General features: G+C 43.6%; 2 protein-coding genes and 1 pseudogene across 3 annotated transcripts; all 3 read right to left on the minus strand.

The window, feature by feature from the left end:
* Nucleotides 1-5,912: 5,912 nt before the first annotated feature.
* LOC123152906 (uncharacterized) lies at nt 5,913-8,723 on the minus strand. Its single transcript, XM_044572287.1, has 3 exons — nt 8,682-8,723; nt 7,458-8,538; nt 5,913-6,392 (listed from the first exon to the last, which is right to left on the minus strand). The coding sequence occupies exons 1-2, from the start codon at nt 8,721-8,723 to the stop codon at nt 7,864-7,866; spliced, it is 717 nt and encodes a 238-aa protein (XP_044428222.1). The 3' UTR covers nt 5,913-6,392; nt 7,458-7,863.
* Nucleotides 8,724-9,127: 404 nt separating this feature from the next.
* On the minus strand, nt 9,128-10,176 carry LOC123149715 (uncharacterized). 2 transcript variants are annotated; one of them, XM_044569427.1, is made up of 3 exons: nt 9,786-10,176; nt 9,602-9,663; nt 9,128-9,499 (listed from the first exon to the last, which is right to left on the minus strand). In XM_044569427.1, the coding sequence occupies exons 1-3, from the start codon at nt 10,159-10,161 to the stop codon at nt 9,428-9,430; spliced, it is 510 nt and encodes a 169-aa protein (XP_044425362.1). In that variant the 5' UTR covers nt 10,162-10,176; the 3' UTR covers nt 9,128-9,427. The 2 variants fall into 2 exon arrangements, with proteins under 2 accessions (XP_044425362.1, XP_044425361.1); XM_044569426.1 differs by having other exon boundaries at nt 9,587-9,663.
* Nucleotides 10,177-14,439: 4,263 nt separating this feature from the next.
* Nucleotides 14,440-15,007, minus strand: LOC123152907 (uncharacterized; annotated as a pseudogene).
* Between the last annotated feature and the right edge of the window lie 2,370 nt (nt 15,008-17,377).

Here is a 17,377-nt window from a genome sequence, read left to right on the forward strand (position 1 = left end):
ATATTCGATTGCAAGATCTAAAGATATACCTTCAAGCACTCACCTCCCCGGCAACGGCTCCATAAAAGAGCTTGATGTCTACTACACAACCTTATTCTTGTAGACGTTGTTGGGCCTCCAAGTGCAGAGGTTTGTAGGACAGTAGCAAATTTCCCTCAAGTGGATGACCTAAGGTTTATCAATCCGTAGGAGGCGTAGGATGAAGATGGTCTCTCTCAAGCAACCCTGCAACCAAATAACAAAGAGTCTCTTGTGTCCCCAACACACCCAATACAATGGTAAATTTTATAGGTGCACTAGTTCGGCGAAGAGATGGTGATACAAGTGGTATATGGATAGTAGATAAAGGTTTTTGTAATCTGAAAATATAAAAACAGAAAGGTAACTAATGATAAAAGTGAGCGTAAACGGCATTGCAATGCTAGGAAACAAGGCCTAGGGTTCATACTTTCACTAGTGCAAGTCCTCTCAACAATAATAACATAATTGGATCACATAACTACCCCTCAACATGCAATAAAGAGTCACTCCAAAGTCACTAATAGCGGAGAATGAACGAAGAGATTATGGTAGGGTACGAAACCACCTCAAAGTTATTCTTTCCAGTCAATCCGTTGGGCTATTCCTATAAGTGTCACAAACAACCCTAGAGTTCGTACTAGAATAACACCTTAAGACACAAATCAACCAAAACCCTAATGTCACCTAGATACTCCAATGTCACCTCAAGTATCCGTGGGTATGATTATACGACATGCATCACACAATCTCAGATTCATCTATTCAACCAACACATAGGACCTCAAAGAGTGCCCCAAAGTTTCTATCGGAGAATCACGACGAAAACATGTGCCAACCCCTATGCATAGGTTCATGGGCGGAACCCGCAAGTTGATCACCAAAACATACATCAAGTGAATCACGTGATATCCCATTGTCACCACAGATACGCACGACAAGACATACATCAAGTGTTCTCACATCTTTAAAGACTCAATCCGATAAGATAACTTCAAAGGGGAAACTCAATCCATTACAAGAGAGTAGAGGGGGGAGAAGACATCATAGGATCCAAATATAATAGCAAAGCTCACGATACATCAAGATCGTAACACCTCAAGAACACGAGAGAGAGAGAGAGAGAGAGAGAGAGAGAGAGATCAAACACATAGCTACTGGTACATACCCTCAGCCCCGAGGGAGAACTACTCCCTCCTCGTCATGGAGAGCACCGGGATGATGAAGATGGCCACCGGAGAGGGATTACCCCCTCCGGCAGGGTGCCGGAACGGGTCTAGATTGGTTTTCGGTGGCTATGGAGGCTTCTAGCGGCGGAACTCCCGATCTATTGTGCTCCCGGATGTTTTTAGGGTATATGGATATATATATAGGAGGAAGAAGTACATCAGGGGAGCCACGAGGGGCCCACGAGGATGGAGGGCGCGCCCAGGGGGGGTGGGCGCACCCCCCTACCTCGTGGCTTCCTCGAGGCTTCCTTGACGTGGACTCCAAGTCTCTCGGGTTGCTTTCCTTCCAAAAATAAGTTCCGTGAAGTTTCAGGTCAATTGGACTCCGTTTGATTTTCCTTTTCTGCGATATTCTAAAACAAAGAAAAAACAGAAACTGGCACTAGGCTCTGGGTTATTAGGTTAGTCCCAAAAATCATATAAAATAGCATATAAATGCATATAAAACATCCAAGGTTGATAATATAATAGCATGGAACAATAAAAAATTATAGATACGTTGGAGACGTATCAACATTCAAAGAAGATTTCCTTCTTTTTTTTTTGGTAAGAGCGTACCTGGCATGACCCTGATGTATGCCGTCTTTTCCATGCATATGTTGCTGGTCCTCCCGTGCCTGCGGTGTATCTTTTGTCTTTCCATACACACCCAAGAAGCCAAGCAGGGTCACTCAAAGATTATTTGTCACGTGCATCATGTCGATTGCAGAGCGGACCTCTAGGTCTTTCCAATAGGGCAGGTCCCAAAATATAGATTTCTTCTTCCACATGGGTGCGTGTCCGTCAGTGTCATTCGGAACATGTTGTCCGCCAGGACCCTTTTCAAAGATTACCTTCAAATCCTTGACCATATCATATACATCAGCACCAGTACGGTGGCGAGGCTTCGTCCGGTGATCCGCCTCACCTTTGAAATGCTTCCCTTTCTTTTTTACGAGATGCCTGCTCGGAAGAAATCGACCATGTCCTAGGTACACATTCTTCTTACAATTATTCAAATATATATTGTCGGTATCATCCAAACAGTGTGTGCATGCGCGGTATCCCTTGTTTGTCTGTCCTAAAAGGTTACTAAGAGCAGGCCAATCATTGATGGTCATGAACAACAACGCCTTTAGGTCAAATTCTTCCTGTCTGTGCTCATCCCACGCACATACACCTGTTCTATTCCACAGCTGTAATAGTTTTTGAACTAATGGCCTTAGGTACACATCAATGTCCTTGCCGGGTTGCTTAGGTCCTTGTATGAGCACTGGCATCATAATGAACTTCCGCTTCATACACAACCAAGGAGGAAGGTTATACATACATAGAGTCACATGCCATGTGATATGGTTGCTGCTCTGCTCCCCAAAAGGATTAATGCCATCTGCGCTTAGACGAAGCCATACGTTCCTTGCGTCACCTGCAAACTCCTTCCTGTACTTTCTCTCGATTTTTCTCCACTGCGACCCGTCAGCGGGTACTCTCAACTTCCTGTCTTTCTTACGGTCTTATCTGCGCCATCGCATCGCCTTGTCATGCTCTTTGTTTAGGAACAAACGTTTCAACCGTGGTATTATAGGAGCATACCACATCACCCTGGCAGGAATCTGCTTCTTCAGGGAACGCTCGCCCTCGACATCACCAGGGTCATCACAGTTGATCTTATAGCGCAATGCACCGCATACCGGACACGCGTTGAAATCTCTTACTCAACGCGGTAGAGGATGCAGTCATTAGGGCATGCATGTATCTTCTGCACCTCTAACCCTAGAGGGCAGACATCCTTCTTTGCTTCGTACGTACTCTCGGGCAATCCGTTGTCCTTTGGAAGCATCTTCTTTAACATTACCAACAACTTTCCAAAATCCCTTATCAGATACACCATTCTCTGCCTTCCGTTGCAGCAATTCCAGTGTGGTGCCCAGCTTTTTCTTGTCAGCTTCGCAATTCGGGTACAACAGTTTCTTGTGATCCTCTAACATGTGCTGCAACTTCTTCTTCTCCTTTTCACTTGCGCAATTTCTCTTTGCATCGGCAATGGCCCGACCTAGATCATCAGCGGGCTCATCTGATGCCTCTTCTTCAGCTTCTTCCCGCATTGCCGGCTCAGCTTCTCCCCCCATTGTTGTACCATCGTATTCAAGGAACCCATGGCCAGGATAGCTGTCATCGTCCTCTTCTTCTTCATTGTCTTCTATCATAACCCCTCTTTCTTCGTGCTTGGTCCAAAGATTATAGTGGGGCATGAAACCGGACTCAAACAGGTGGACGTGAATGGTTTTTAACTTAGAGTAATTCCGACCATTCTTACAGCCAGCACATGGACAAGGCATAAAACCATCCGCCCGCTTGTTTGCCTCAGCCCCAAGCAGAAAAGTATGCACGCCATCAACGAACTGGGGAGAGCATCGGTCATCGTACATCCATTGCCGGCTCATCTTCAATACACAACACCGAAAAGATCAAATTAATACAAGTTCATACAACACTTATTCTCATAAAACAAACATACAAATAAATCTCTAGCTAAAGCATTTAAATGCAACAACAAATACGATCAAGATCGCAACTAAGATAACAATTGATCCAACAACATAATGATACCAAGCCTCACTATCAATGGCATATTTTCTAATCTTTCTAATCTTCAAGCGCATTTTCTCCATCTTGATTTTGTGATCATCGACAACATCGGCAACATGCAACTCCAATTCCATCTTCTCCCCCTCAATCATTTTCATTTTTCTTTCAAATACTCGTTTTCTCTTTCAACTAAATTTAACCTCTCGACAACAGGGTCGGTTGGAATTTCCGGTTCACATATCTCCTAGATAAAAATATCTATGTCAACTTGATGGGCATAATTTGTCATAAACACGAAATGCAACAAATAGTTATAAAAGAGAATATACCACATTTGAATCATAACCCGGACGAGGGCCGACGGGGACAGATATCAAAACCATGGCACTATGAATAACAAACAATGTACGAGTAAGATAATTATACAAGTAACTATATATCTAAATCACACAAACATGATTTTTTATATAAAAAATATAAGAACAAGAGGCTCACCATAAGGTGGTGCCGGCGACGGGACGGTGCGGACGATCGACAGTGGTTAGGACGGAGACGGGGAGGCACTAAGTAAACCACACCTACATATGCAAACTAAGAGTTATTTTGAGCTCAAATTCCATATAAATCAAATAAACTACCACATATAATTCCTCCCAAATTACTAAAAACCCACAAATTAATCACTATATAAAGCATTGCAAGAGCTAATCTAGCAATGAGAGATGGAAAGGACAAAGTTGCTTACCTTTGTGATCATTTGAATGGATGGGGGCCTTCAAATCTTGACAAAATTTGGGCAAAATGTGTGATGAGCTTGAGGAAGAGGGGAAAGAACACAGAGGAGAGGAGAAAAGGAAAAAACAGAGCGAGCTCGATCGCGTGTGGACGAAGGGTTTATATAGGACGACCTTTAGTACCGGTTCGTGCCACGAACCGGTACTAAAGGTGTTGGAGGGGCCCCAGACTGACAACATCCTGCCACCACTCTCTTTAGCATCGGTTCATGGCACGAAACGGTGCTAAAGGTTCGCCACGAACCGGTACTAATGAGAGCAGCCCGCCTAGCCGTTGAAACCGGCGCTAATGGTCACATTAGTGCCGGCTTAAATACAAACCGGGACTAATGAGCTGAACATTAGGCCCTTTTTCTACTAGTGAGTTGAGACTGAGAGTTCGGTTAGGTTCGTGTTTTTTTTTGAACTCCACAAATTGGAGGAGTTAGTGTTTGTGGAGTTAAATTTTAGAAGTACGATTAGAGATGGCCTAACATGTCAGTATTTTGTGCCATGTGGGCCTCACGACTTGGTCCGACCAGTCAAAAACTTGCTCAAACTTAAGCAACTACTATGTCACTAATCTTTTTGGCCAAATTTCAGTACAATATCAATGGTATTTGTTACAAAAACATAATGTGGTGGTTTACTTTCCTCACTTAGATTGAAGATTGTAGGGTTGGGTTGGAGAGAACCTTCGAGCTATTTCAATGGTGGAAAACTCATATTGAGAAGTCACTTTCTTGTGGAGAAGAAGGGGCCCTTGAAAACTTTTAAAAGCGTATTTTGATCTAATATTAGATAATTGCCCATGCTTGTGGTTCTTCATCCACCTGAAGAGTGTAGTTGCAAGAATGCAATATCATGGCACGCTTCAGTCCACCCTTGATGCTTTGCTGTAAGGAGACTCACCATTCGTCTTATTGATTGCAACTTCTATCTAAATTGTGATGATGTTGGACAAACGAGCAAACTCAAGATTTGCTCCAATCGTTTCCAGAACTTCCATGGTTTTCATCGTGAGAGGGGTTGTGGCCTTTCAACTGTGGGTATGTGTGATTCACCATCGAAATGATGATTTAGTCCGTGTCCCCTTTGACCTGCGCCGCATCCGCCAATCGCCATAGCTCAACCGGAGGGACAAAAATCGGTGAAGCTGGCGTCTGACAGAAATTTTGTAGTATGATTTTCTCGATATGGATCGTCGCACATTTTTGCAAGTACATGTGCAGCAAAGAGAAGATATGTTCAGAACAGGTAGACTTTGGGTATAGCATATACACTAGAATCAAACATCACCAAAAGCAAATTATTTTCGGGGTAATTGAAACATCAAAACTTCAGTTCGAACCAAGACAGACATTCATTTGTAAATACTATGAGCGATGTTCGGTCCTCCAAAACCAAGAAGGAAGACACTACTGTGGCGGGCTGTCACGGCCAATATAGCTTGCTTGCCGGAAGTCACCTAGCTGGGCCACTGCCTGAATACATTAGTAAAGCGATTCTCTGGTTTTGCTTGCGGTATAGGCAGTGAAAGCTGCACATAGTCAGGCGGTGAACACATAATAAGATAGTAGCCTAATCTTTTGTGAGGCTTAAAAGCACAGCGTAAATAGCACAAGAAGGAAGGTTAATGCAACAGACATCCATTGCATGCTTCTTGTTCTTCAGTAGCTCAAAGAGACAGTATCTTCTCACACCTGCAAATTGTTGTCGAACTGCAAATAATTGCATTTATTCTCCTTAACATGCCATCGCACTTGTGGGTCCTTTGTCATCAGCATTATTCTCTGGACAAGTCCTGATTATAGAGGGGAAGTGTGCTTAGATATGACAACTAAAAAAATGTATTAAAGCCTCTCTCTTTTTCATAAAAAGAAAGAAATGTATTGGACTGAAAATACTAATTGGAATGAGGATTTTAACTTGTGACAATACAAACTTTTTCACGAATACTTGTAGGCAATAAACACATCTACTTTTGGAGGGTCGCTAAAGTCATTATGCCAAACAGGCGAGCATCGAATTTGATTGAAACGCTCAAATTTGACCTTCATTTGCGAAACAACACAAACATGTTTCTAAAGTTATCTGACCATGAAACATGTATTTGCAGCTCAAGACCAGAAATATTACTGGGCATAAGCATTACCACGGCATCTGAATTCATATAGGTTATCAGAACTATTTTGTAAATAAAACGTGACATTCCCAACTGTCCGAACACAAATTTAACATGCTACCTCATGCACCCTAGCTGAACCGAGTCTCACCAGCCAAAAGGAGTAAAATACATAGAACCACCACATTCGTGTCACACTGCAAATCCAACAAAATTTGGAATAGGAGGTGCAGAGTGCCATTCTTTTAATAGATAGTGGTGCTTGGTGCTACTAATGTCACAACACTAGGTTCTGTATGCAATTTGACGAGTGCATCTCACCACAAAGCAACCAACTAAAGGAATGAACCGGCAATGAGAAGAATGTGAGCATGCTGAAGGACCCTAGCAGAAGCAAACGGTTTAACAAGTAACTAAAAATGATGAAAAAAATATGTAAGAAAAATCGCTCAAGGGAAAGTAGCAAACACATGTCCAAATCCAGATTAATGTGTGCATACTGCAATGCTAATTACTATTTCTGTATGATACTCAAATTGATGACAGTCATATTCACAAGACGAGAAACAGATACTTCTTGCACACATGTACTAACCATTAGAGCAGAACCTAAATGCCGACAAGGCGACAAGCAATATGAGTGAGTATTATATAAAGGGTGGAAAGTAACTTGGTCACATCAGCGTTAATTCAGGACCGTTTGGCAAAGTAGAATGGTAACACACCCTACCAAGAAACTATCACCTGAATCATATTGCAATGTCATGTGGAACCAGTCTGACAGAACCACTCAATCTGGAAAGTCTGGAGATTCAGTGAAAAATAGTCTACTGTTGGCCTGTCGTCTTCCGGATACCCAGTTAGGAGCAAGTATCCACCAGCTACACCCACGCTATAGCTATGATTTTCCGGCAAAGCGATCACGGACTTGTACTGCCACTGGTTTGCGCCATTCCCATCCTTTGACTGTTCGGCATACAGGAGATGATATGCATCACGTTTAATTTGATGCGAGATAGTAAGAATCCCAAACCTTCCTCCTCCTGCCTCCACAATGACCATGTCCGGCATATAAGGGCCAGATGAAGGTGGGAGGTCAACAGTGGAGAACTCCATGCTGCCCGTGTCAAGCATAAGCATGCTGCCAGCCTCATAAATCTGGCCAACGGAAGCATCGATGGGCGTAGTAGCGGCGTGATACCACCGCGCATCCAAGCACATCAAATGTGATCGGATCAGCGAGCCATCTTCCAGCGCAGGAAGAGAAGACGAAGAGGACGAGCTTGGTTATGGACCGCACCAAGCACATAACTCTGAAGTCTCTGAATGATGAGTCCTCATCGTCGCCAGGAGGAGCGAAGAAGGTCTCGCATTCCACGGTGTCCGGCGGATGGACTTGACTGGCTAGATGGTCGGGGAGGACAGGTAGCAGGAGGTAGCGGTGGTGCAGGGGGTCGCAGACGGCGAATTCCTTGACCAGATCGCTGGGGTTGTAATTGTGGTTGGTCCCTTGCAGGGCGGGGGAGAAAAGGGCGCGGCCGTCGCGGACCTCACGGAGGCACCAGCGGTCGCGGGACGGGGGGAGGAAGGAGCAGGAGAAGTCGGCGTCGGCGAAGGTGGCCGCCGCGGCGGCGGAAGGGTGGGGCGGCTGGGCGGGGGTGAGGCCGCCGCAGAGGATGCCGAGGAGGGGCGGCGGGTGGATGGCGCGAAATCGGCGGAGGAAGGGGTGGGCGGCGACGACGCGGCGGAAGGAGACGCACGCCGCGGAGGCTCGGGCGAGGTCGGCGGCCGCGGGGAGCCGGAGGAAGATCTCCTCCAGGAGTTCCTAACTGTATGCGCGCACAACCTGTATCCTTGCCGCTCATCCAGCATGCAGTCCCAACAGGTTGGCCCACCAGTTGTCAGGCATGCATGGTATTTCATCCTCACGTGATATTCTAGTGCTTGTATATCAGGCCGTATTCAAACAGATGCGGGACCAGCACTACAGATTCCTGACAAATGTACCATAGACTGTACTAGAACCTTATTTGGATTCAAATTTCGAATGTGGATTTATAATGATAGGCAAGTGATGAATAAAAATATAGTTGAAGAATTTATAATAATGGTATAAACAAAAACCACTGCTCCTTGGGATTCAAAAAATGTCCTAATTTTCATATTAGTTTGTTTCAAGAGAAAGAAATTGTATAAACAAGAACCAAACTTTGTAACTTAGCCATGGAAACTCTACTGTAGCTCAGAACTTTTGAAGAACGTTAGTAGCACTTCTTTTGAAGAACTTATAATAAGGAAAACTTTGAACAAGTTCTTCAGGTTTTGATGATAGAGTTCGAAAAAGGTACTAATAAAGTTTATGTCCATTTTTGTTTCCAGACACCACATTAACAAAAAAAAGAACCCAGGTTACATACAAAAATAAAGTTCGTCAGCAATTTATTCAGAGTGTCTACTCTGTAAAACAGAGTTCTGTTAAAACATACAAGTCCTTCGTCAAAATTCTGCAAAGTATGAGTGGGACATCCGAAAAGTTCTTGTATAATTCTGCCTACAAAATTACTCCCTCCGTTCGGAATTACTTGTCGCAGAAATGAATGTATCTAGACGTATTTTAATTCTAGATACATCCATTTCCGAGACAAATAATTCCGAACGGAGGGAGTACAATCTATGCAGGAACCAGGACAACTTGCTGGCCATGAAGACATGAACTAAAGTAAGTCAGGAGCCTGGCATGTTAACTCGTGTGGCAGACGTCGTCCAGCCTCCATTTCATCATCATCCTTGAAAGTAGGCAAGTTTAGAAAGATCAAATCAGAAGCAAGAAACAGAATAAATGGAAGAATAGTTGAATAGCACCCGCATCATACAAATTCATCACGCACTGGAGAACACAAGACCAAGAGCAAAAGTGATAGATCCATGACGTAGCAACAATTTTGCACACCTGCAATAAAAATCCATATCAATTTGTAACACAAATCATGGGCAAGCAGGAAGAAGCGATCCCAATCCTTATTACCTAGTAATACAACTCCTAGATTTGGCAAGCGGGGAATGGGGGATTACCTGTGAGTAGTGGCCGGTGCTGATGCTGAGCCAGCCGGTGAGACGAAGTGGCGTCCGTGGTCCTCGGCAGCCGGAGGAGGCAGAACACAGCTCGTTCGTCGCGGTATCTGGTGCTAGGAGCCGTCAACGCATCGAATGCTTGGTGAGGGCGGACTACCAGATCTGCACCGCACTGGGTGACGGCGAGCGATCCGGGGACTCCTCGCCGCACGCCGTGGTGGGGAGGAGGCTGATCTGGTCGGAGACCTTCAGATCGGGACGGTGGCCGGTTGTGGAAGAGGAGATGGAAGGGGCGGCTGGATCTGAGATAACGGAGAGAGAGGAGGAGTTTGGCTGGCTGTTGAGGGAACGTGTGAGCGGGGTAGGTCATAGGCATGGTGCAGATACGATTTGATTGTATTTCGGCCGTATGCCCCAAGGAAAGTGGGAAGAGGGGTAATTGCGTGGGACCAGATGGTCCATGGTTGCTCGCATCCACATGTCCCAGCAACGGCGCCGATTCGCGTTGCGCGCGCAAACAGTTAGGATTAGCCATATTCGGAATTTGAATTGTCTCTACCAATTAAGAACCAACTAGGAGTATATGTAAGGTCCCATGCTATTTTAACCACGTCGTCGATCAATTAGGAATGAAATTATGAATTGCATTAACTGAAATTGATTTAGAGACAAATTGCATTAATTGATAATTGATTTTTGAAAACAATGTTGGTAATTTCACAGTAAATCAGGAAACCACGTTGGCAACACTAATTGCTGTCCCTCCCTTTAATCTTATCGCAGTGGAAGCAATGTGTTCATGCACCAATGACCCTCATGCTTGGTTTGCTCGTGAAAGGACGGAGGAGCGACACCATTTTTTTTAGGAAGGAAGAGCGATGCAGTTTAACACCACACCAAGAGTGCTACAACAGAAAGCTCATTGGGCCCAAATTAACACCAGATGATCAAAGTTGCCATCAGAATAGAGGATGGGCGTCCAAGAAAGGTAGTAATAGTGGAAGAAGGGAAGGCCGCTGAACAACAGGGAGGGCTCTGGAGGCAAATCAAGGGGAGATGCTCACTAAGGGAGAGAGAGGTGTCGTGGGAGATGGAGAGGAGACATTGCCGGAGCGAATTTCTTTTAGGACCTGACTAAAGGCAAAGGTCAACATGATGGGCTGTCTCACTTAAACCGCTATTAGGACCTGACTTCTCATCATCTTGATCCAAGACTGGGCGTGCTAACCACATGGTTTTTTTTATGGTCAATTAGTCACCACTCAGCCTATCACCTTACCTCTGCTCGATGATATTGCAAGTGTTTGGTTAAATGCTTTGTTGTTGGCTTCTGATTGTTCAGCTACATGAAGAACTGTGTTGGAAGAACATGGCATGACTACATGTGTCGGTTCAATGCACTGCCGGCCTGCAGAGGTCCTGGTTATAGAGGGAAGGGGGGCTTACTGTTTAGACTTTAGATACGACAACTCAAAGAAAGTATCAAACTGAAACAAACTGAAGAACACAAAGCATGTGTCCCTAAGCCTCTCTGTTTTATAAAAAGAAAGAAATACCAAGTGGGAACCAGGATTCCAACTTGCCACAATACAAAGTTTTTCATGTATAAATGTATGCGATACAAACATCTACTTTTGGAGTGTCACTAATAGTCATTATGCTGAAGCGTATCCAGCTTGATTGAATGCTCATAAAGCCAACTCTTGCCTGCAAACCACACAAACATGTTTCTGAAGTTATATTTCTGGGCATAAACACCAGCACGGCATCTGGATCCATGTGTGTTATCACAACAATTTAGTATTGACCTATCCACTTGCATGTTATGCAAGCCACCAGAGATAAAATGTTGATTTAATAAGTTTGATTTATTAAAACAACCAAGACGTTATAAGCTGCCACTAGGTAGAAGCCTACCATTATTTATCAGTGATAGACTAGTAGATGCCTAATTAAGAGGCATAAGATAGAAGCCATCATTACATAAGCAGGAACTGAGAATGCAAAACCAAGGGCTGAAGCAAAATTTTTAGAGAAATTAGGGAATCACTAGGGCGTTGCGTTGCTGGGTAAAGTTGGTTGTGCCACCAACCACCCAGGTTCCAACCCTACTCATCTCTTTCAACGGAAAATCAGAGGCTCTAGTGCCTTTTGTCTTGTTTTTATTTTAGCGAACTAGCTCTTTGCCATCTATTTGGAGACACGACTGGTTCCTCGTTGCTCTCCTCCGGTGTTCGCCGCTATCCTTTTCTGATCTTCAGTGGCGCTATGTACGTTGGTCATCGGTGAATCCAAGGCGATGTCTTTCCGGATTGGGTCGAGTCCTGCCATTCATCTGCCACTTTCTCTTAGGCGCTCAGGGTGGATGGTGCGTTGACAAGAGAAGTTCTGCGGGAGTGTGGTCTTCGGAGGTGTCCGGCGTCGGTCGAGACGTGGTGCTATGTATCAGTTTAGGATAGGCTTTCTGCATTGTAGCTTGCCTAGCGGTGGTGTTTGTTTGTTGTCTTGCCGGGTGTGGTGTTCGTGCTACACTCGTTGTTCGTATCGAGCGGTAGCTTTCTTGTAACTAAATTCTGCCTTCTATAAAGTTATGGTACGCCTAGGTGTACTCTCGAAAAAAGACATCGTAGTCGAGTGCAGTCCACAATAGTTTTCATGTTTCCTATTACACATACGTTTCTGTTGAACTGTATGTCTCAACAGTTTTTGGGTGTCAAATTTAGCAACATCAGGAGCAATGGTATAACCCGAGAAATAGTAATCAACATCAGATGCTGATTACTTAAAACAAATGTTCGCAAATCACAAATATTTTTCAAATTTATCATTCGCAAACATTTTTTAAAGTCATGAACAAATATTTTTCAAATTAATAGTTCATGAACATTTTCAAATTTATTGTTCGCAAACATTTTCAAAATTTTCATTCGTGGACATTTATTAAAAGTCACGAATCACAAAAAAAATTAATAAATATTTTTTAATTTAACGTTCGTGAACTTTTTTTAAAGTCGAGAATCACAAATATTTTTTTAAATGTTCACAACTTAAAAAAATGTTCGCAAATCACAAATATTTTTCAAATTTATCCTTCTCAATTTTTTTTAAAGTCGTGGACAAATAGTTTTCAAATTAATCATTCACCACATTTTCAAATTTATCGTTTGCAAGCATTTTAAAAAATATCGCGGACATTTTTTTCAAGTCACGAATCATAAATATTTTTAATAAATATTTTTTAATTTATCGTTCACAAACTTTTTTTAATGTCGTGAATCCCAATTTTTTTAATGTTCACAACTTTAAAAAAATGTTCACGAATCAAAAATATTTTTCAAATTTATCGTTCTCGACCTTTTTTTAATGCCGTGAATAAATACTTTTCAAATAATCATTCATGAACATTTTTAAATTCATCATTCAGAAACATTTTCAAATTTTTCGTTCCTGGACATTTTTTTAAAGTCACTAATCACAAATATTTTTAATTTATCGTTCGCGAACATTTTTTTAAAGTCACGGATCACGAATATATTTTTTGAAACGTTCGCAAACATTTTTTTAAAGTCGTGAACAAATAGTTTTCAAATTTATCGTTCACGAACATTTTTTTAAAGTCACGAATCGCATATATTTTTAAAGTCGTGAACAAATTTATCGCGCTTGACCGTTAGAAGGAGAAAACCGGGCAGCTGGCCGGTTCAGATGACCTGTGCGACCTATCTGCACCCGTAATGCAAGTTCTATGACAGGTTTTTCCGATTTGCAAGTACCGTGACTTAAGTGCACCCGCAGCGCAAGTTCTCGGACCGCCGGTGCCATTTACTCCCATTAGAATGTCATTTAAACACTGACAATCAATATGAATGAGTGTTTCAAAGGGTGGAAAGTAACTTGGCCACATCAGCATAAAATCAGGACTGTTTGCCAAAGTAGAGAATAATAATGTACACACTACCATATAACTAACACTTGCATCATATTGCAATTGCAATGCCATATCCATGCCAAGTAAGTAATTAAGGATGCATGGAGGGCAGACTTACCACTTCAAAGAGTTGGCGGTGAAAAGGACGGTGGGAGGTCGGCATACAGGTCACCAATCAAGACATAATCATCAGTCTGACAGAACCACTCAACCTGGAAAGTCTGGAGATTCAGTGAAAAATAGGCTACTATTGGCCTGTTGTCTTCCGGATACCCGCATAGGAGTAAGTATCCACCGGCTACACCCATGATGCAATAGCCATAATTTTCCGGCAAAGCGATCAGGGACTTGGACTGCCACTGGTTTGCGCCATTCCCATCCCTAGACTGTACAGCATAAAAGAGATGATATGCATCACTTTGAATTTTATCACAGATAGTAAGCATCCCAAGCCTTCCTTCTCCTGCCTCCACAATGGCCATCTGCTGCCCATAACGGCCAGGTGGAGACGGAAGGTTGACGGCAGATAACTCCATCCTGCGTGCGTCCAGCACCAGCAACTTGTTGGCATTATAGACCTGCCAACAGAAGCAACCATGGGCGTAGTAGCGGTGTGCGGCGCTGCGCATCGAAACATTTCAAAAGTAATAGGATCGGCGAGCCATTGTCCGGCGCAGGAAGAGAAGACGAGGAGGAGGAGCTTGGTTTTGCACCACACTAAGCACATCACTCTGAAGTCTCTGAACGATGGTTTCTCATGGTCGCCGGGAGGAGCATGGAAGGGCTCGCATTTCAGGATGTCCGGCGGATGGGCTTGACAGGCGAGATGGTCGGGGACGGAGGGCAGAAGCAGGTAGCGCCGGTGCAGGGGGTCGCAGACGGCGAACTCCGTAACCAGATCGCTTGGGTTATAGTGGTAGTCGGGAAAACGGGCGGTCCCCTCGAGGGCGGGGGAGAAAAGGGCGCGGCCATCACGGACGTCGCGGAGGCACCAGCGGTCGCGGGACGGAGGGAGGAAGGAGCACGAGAAGTCGGCGCCGGCCAAGGTGGCCGCTGCGGCGGCGGAAGGGTGGGGCGGCTGCGCCGGGGTGAGATCCCAGCAGAGGATGCCGAGGAGAGGCGGCGGGTGTAGGACGCGGAATCGGCGAAGGAAGACGTGGCCGGCGATGACACGGCGGAAGGAGACGCAGGCCGCGGAGGCGCGCGCGAGGTCGGCGGCCGTGGGGAGGCGGATGAAGACCTCCTCGAGGAGTTCATCTACCAGACTATTCGATGACCGTAGGATTAAAACCATGCTATTCATCCGATCCAGTAGAAAGGAATCAGGTGGTGAGTTGTCTCTTTTCCTCCACTACTAATTACGTGCCTCCGGCCGCTAACCTCTCTGTCCTCCACTAAATATGCGATGAGTTCGTTAATTGATCCTTCCCCGATCAAGGAAGCATGAAGCAAGACACTGAATATTTGCTTCCAGCTTCGTTCCTAATATTTGCTTCCAAACCTATATCCTAGTAAAATATAACCAAACAGTGATTTAGTTCCTTCAAATAGAAAAAAAAACATTTTCCCACTTGTTTCAAAAGTATATATCAATCGGGTGCTTCCATCAACTATAAAATTGCTTCCAGCCAAATAGTACTAAAATTGCATGTGAAACAATCTTTTAGTATAAAGAAAAAATTGCTTCGCAAAGGAATCACGTGGAAGCACAACTTGAATGACAACGCATTGTTCAAAAAACATATTTCCGCTTGTTTCAGAAGAATCATTCTCGTGCTTCCGTCAACTATAAAATTGCTTCCAACGAACTAATAATAATAATGCATGTGAAACGATCTTATCCGCATAAAGGAAAATTTGCTTCACAAAGAAATCACGTGGAAGCACAACATGAATGATGACGCATTGTCAAAAAAAACATATTTCCGCTTGTTTCAAAAGCTTCAATCTTGTGCTTCCATCAACTATAAAATTGATTCCACCCAAATAGTAATGAAATTGCAATTGATACAATCTTGTTATATAAGGAAATTTTTGTTGCTTCACAAATCATAAAAGTAATCACGTGGAAGTAATGCTTCCAAACACAAATCATGCTTCCTAATCTATAGTTTCCCGCTATGCTCCATCCAACCGTGTCCGAGCTTGACGATCTTCATTTCTCCCACAAATCTTCGGGTGTCAACACCCGCGAGCATCGACACCATTGAAGCGCCAATGATCTTGACCTGTGGCCACCGAGTGTGCCATGCTAGTTTGCTTCCAAACTGATCTCACGTTGCGGACCTTGCCTAGTATTGATCATCATGTTATGCTCACTGTCGGCAAGGCGTGTTCTTCCGCGGCTGTCGACGCTGCAGAATTTAAAAAAAAATTAGCTGTTTGAATTGAATTCAAACACAAACGCCTACAAAACATTAGGAAGCATGTAAATGAAGCAAGCTGGACACGGTGTAGAAGCGCATGTATGAAACATATGAAGCAAACTATACTTGGTGAAGAACTACAACTATGTATGTATGATGCGAATTGTATGTGGGGAAGAAACACAAATATAATACGTAACAAGCATGGAAATTTGGAAAGCATATATACTCTATCTGCATTTACACAACAAATTCAGCAAAAAACAACACCCAACAGGGGCGTCGGCTGATTCTTCCTGCTTCTGATCCTCCCTGCATCTATTGATCCTTCGGGTTGCATGGTTAGGCAACCACACTAGTTAGGGCATGTACAATGGTGCTATCTTACGAGTGCCACGTAGGATAGATGATGAGGTGGAGGAGAGAGAACTCATAAGAAAAGGCTTGTCTTCTCTTAATTAAGAGAAGACAAGAGGTGATCTCTTAGCACAATATGTCTCACCACATATTTAGGAATTGCTAGTTATTAAAGATAAGGCTAAGAGATGACCCATTGTAGATAATTTTTTTTGTCTTCTCTAAATCACATGCAAGACGTAAGATAAGACTATCTTATCAACCACTGTACATGCCCTTAGTTCCTATCCATAGGGGATTTTTTTTGCACAATATATGACCGCCGGATCTCAATTGAATCGAGGGCTGTCTACTAGTCTGACGTTGGCCTCTTTTTTTTTTTGCATCGAAGACGTTGGCCTCCTTATCAGCGTACAGATAGGAAGTGTTTCCCTGATACATTTAAGAATACGAAAAATGCCCTCGATCACGTCCCAAGGAAAGTACCGGACGAGATGAATGCATCGCTATGCTATGTGCTCCGTATACGAAACGAAGAAGTAAAAACTGCATTATTTCAGATGTTTCCCACTAAAGTGCTAGGACCTGATGGTTTTCCTGCTCATTTTTATCAGCGTCATTGGGATATTTGTGGGGAAGAGGTAACACAAATTATTCTAAGGATTGCGAGGGGAGAAGAAAGCCGGAGTGCATCAATGATACAATATTGGTTCTTATTCCCAAGGTAACGAATCTCACTATTTTGTCTCAATACAGGCCTATCAGTTTGTGCAATGTTCTTTATAAGATTGCCTTGAAAGTGCTTGCAAATAGTATTAAGGTCATCTTACCAGAGATTATATCAGATGAACAATCGGCCTTTGTTCCTGGTAGGTTGATTGCAGATAACATTATTTATGCCTATGAATGTCTACACTTCATGAAGCGGACAAAGTCAAAAA

The sequence above is a fragment of the Triticum aestivum genome, chromosome 7A (genome assembly GCF_018294505.1).
Source record: "Triticum aestivum cultivar Chinese Spring chromosome 7A, IWGSC CS RefSeq v2.1, whole genome shotgun sequence".
Classification (NCBI taxonomy): domain Eukaryota; kingdom Viridiplantae; phylum Streptophyta; class Magnoliopsida; order Poales; family Poaceae; genus Triticum; species Triticum aestivum.

Coding starts and splice junctions, on each gene's coding strand:
- LOC123152906 (XM_044572287.1), bottom strand. CDS start 8,723: ATGGTACATTTGTCAGGAATCTGTAGTGCTGGTCCCGCATCT. Junction 8,539..8,681: donor GTAGTGCTGGTCCCGCATCT/GTTTGAATACGG, acceptor GCATACAGTTAG/GAACTCCTGGAGGAGATCTT.
- LOC123149715 (XM_044569426.1), bottom strand. CDS start 10,161: ATGCCTATGACCTACCCCGCTCACACGTTCCCTCAACAGCCAGCCAAA. Junction 9,664..9,785: donor GCACCGGCCACTACTCACAG/GTAATCCCCCAT, acceptor TTTTTATTGCAG/GTGTGCAAAATTGTTGCTAC. Junction 9,500..9,586: donor CTCCAGTGCGTGATGAATTT/GTATGATGCGGG, acceptor CCTACTTTCAAG/GATGATGATGAAATGGAGGC.